The 2250-nt window shown below is 38.5% G+C and overlaps 1 protein-coding gene across 1 annotated transcript; it reads right to left on the bottom strand.

Moving 5' to 3' along the window:
* Window positions 1-796: 796 nt before the first annotated feature.
* LOC145018273 (3'-5' exonuclease-like) lies at window positions 797-1622 on the bottom strand. Its single transcript, XM_078976173.1, has one exon. The coding sequence runs from the start codon at window positions 1588-1590 to the stop codon at window positions 952-954; it is 639 nt and encodes a 212-aa protein (XP_078832299.1). The 5' UTR covers window positions 1591-1622; the 3' UTR covers window positions 797-951.
* Between the last annotated feature and the right edge of the window lie 628 nt (window positions 1623-2250).

Below are 2250 nucleotides of genomic sequence, written 5' to 3' on the forward strand. Positions count from 1 at the left end.
GCCTCGAGGCTTACGCCTCGTGAGGCGAGGGGTAAACGCCTTGAGGCCCGATTCCGTATTTTAAAACCTTGATAGATACTACTATATTTATTTAATATGTATGTGTTTCAACGATGAAAAAAAATCGTTATATGTTTCTTGCGCATATACTATATTTATTTAATATTTATGACAGAAAAGACGTACATGTACTATGCTGCCATGCAAAAAAAAAAACAAAGAATAATGGCCTTTAGCCTCTAGTCATAGATAGAAAAAGAAAATAGACACAACAAAATTATCTTAATGTTTCTTTCTTTTTCAATTTTTCATCTTCCTTTTTTTTTTAATGTTTGATATTTTTCTTAGTTTTGAGTTTTGACACAACAAAATATTCCAACACTATATAATATCGTCCTTTCAAGTTGTTACAATGCATTTATCAAATATATAACTCATTTTTATACAATTATTTGGCTAGCTTTAACATCTTTTGTCTCTTAGTTGCAATGTAGGTCTATTAAATAAAGGGTTTAATGTCACAAAAAACAAACAATATCAATAGTCAATAGTTGATAATATAGTCGCATATTTTGAGATTTCAACTGAACTCCATCATGATTGAAAAATTAAACCAAATATAAACACATCAACTAAAACATTACGAGATTTTGGGTACTACATTCATAAGAATCTTGTAATCGAAAAACAACTCCCCAATAATTGATCAAATTAATTTCAATATTCAAATGGAGATGGGAAGTGTAAGTAATCTGAACCAAATCTTTCGAAATTCATTCATTCAATTAACACTAAAGAAGTAAGACATAGATCCAAACCCTACAGGGAATCGTTTTGTAAACGCAAATCGCTATTCATCTAATGATCAACATCCACGATACATGAAATACTAAAAACCCTAATCTACTTTTACGAAACATTACCTTAGATCATTGCGGATTTGAGTTCGAATCAGTCGAAATCGCCGGTAATCAAGATCCTTCCAATCTCAAAACTCAAGAAAGCATCGATGCAAGCATACTGCACCTGCGCCGGACTCAGCCATCGATTATCCCATCTGCTCATCGTAACAGCCTTCGGTTTGTTCAACTCCTTCCCAAGCACCTTTCTCGTCAATCCCTTCAACCCTGCATTCCTAAGCTCCCCCTGATTGAACTCATCAGCAGCCATAAACCTTAAATCGGCCGTATTCGAAACCTCCAGGTTGTAACGCGCTTCAAGCTTCTCCACGTCGCTCTCAATTCCGACGCCGGAGAAGGTGTAGGAGGGATTGCGAAGGAAGTTTTTGAGTGACCAAGGGATTGCAGGGGCCCGGAGGATTTGAAAAATCAGGCAGCGGCGAGCGACGCAGAGTTGGAGTGTGGCCACGGGGTTTTCGTAGCGGCTGTAGCTAGGACGCCACTCAACGTCGAGTCCGACGACGAGGCGGTGCAGACGGCGGTGGTGGATGCGTTCGATGTCGGAGATCCACATGTCGACGAAGGATGGGGTGTCTGTGACTAGGGTTAAAATGGTGTCTTCGAAGAATTCGACGTCGTAGTAGTCGTGAGTATCGTCGGGGACTTCATGATCGAAAATGCTCATCGTCATCGCCGTGGTTATGGCGCTTGGTTGTCTGAGAGAATGATCGACGGTTATGGGAAATGGAAGCGGATCAGAAAATATATAGAAGTTGCAGGAAATCCGTAGAAAAGAAAGGAACACTGTTTAATCACTCGCTTTTTGAAGCGCGTGTATGGCAGTTTGTTGTTTTGGATAAAATTCGTTTAATGTTTGATTTATTTGCTGGTTTATTAAATGATATAATGTTGAGAAATTTATAAAAATAGCCATTTACACTAATGATATTACAAAAATAGCCAAAAAAAATCGAAATTATAAAAATAACCACCTATTTCGCAGATGAGAAGGTCCCATCTGCGAAATGGGCTTCTCATCTGAGAAAGTACAAGTGCCTAAAGCACAGTTGTGCTTTAGGCACTTGTACCTTCGCAGATGGCCTTTTTTTTAAATTTTTTTTTGCGAAAGTACAAGTGCCTAAAGCAAAGTTGTGCTTTAGGCACTTGTACTTTCGCAGATGAGAAGGTCCCATCTGCGAAATGGGCTTCTCATCTGCGAAAGTACAAGTGCCTAAAGCACAGTTGTGCTTTAGGCACTTGTACCTTCGCAGATGGCCTTTTTTTTTTTTTTTTTTTTTTGTTGTATATATAGGGGTTATTTCACAGATGGAGTAGGTCCATCTGCGAAATC

Source organism: Lactuca saligna, chromosome 9, assembly GCF_052625555.1.
Source record: "Lactuca saligna cultivar CGN05327 chromosome 9, ASM5262555v1, whole genome shotgun sequence".
In the NCBI taxonomy this organism is placed as follows: Eukaryota; Viridiplantae; Streptophyta; class Magnoliopsida; order Asterales; family Asteraceae; genus Lactuca; species Lactuca saligna.

Coding starts and splice junctions, on each gene's coding strand:
- LOC145018273 (XM_078976173.1), bottom strand. CDS start 1,590: ATGACGATGAGCATTTTCGATCATGAAGTCCCCGACGATACTCACGAC.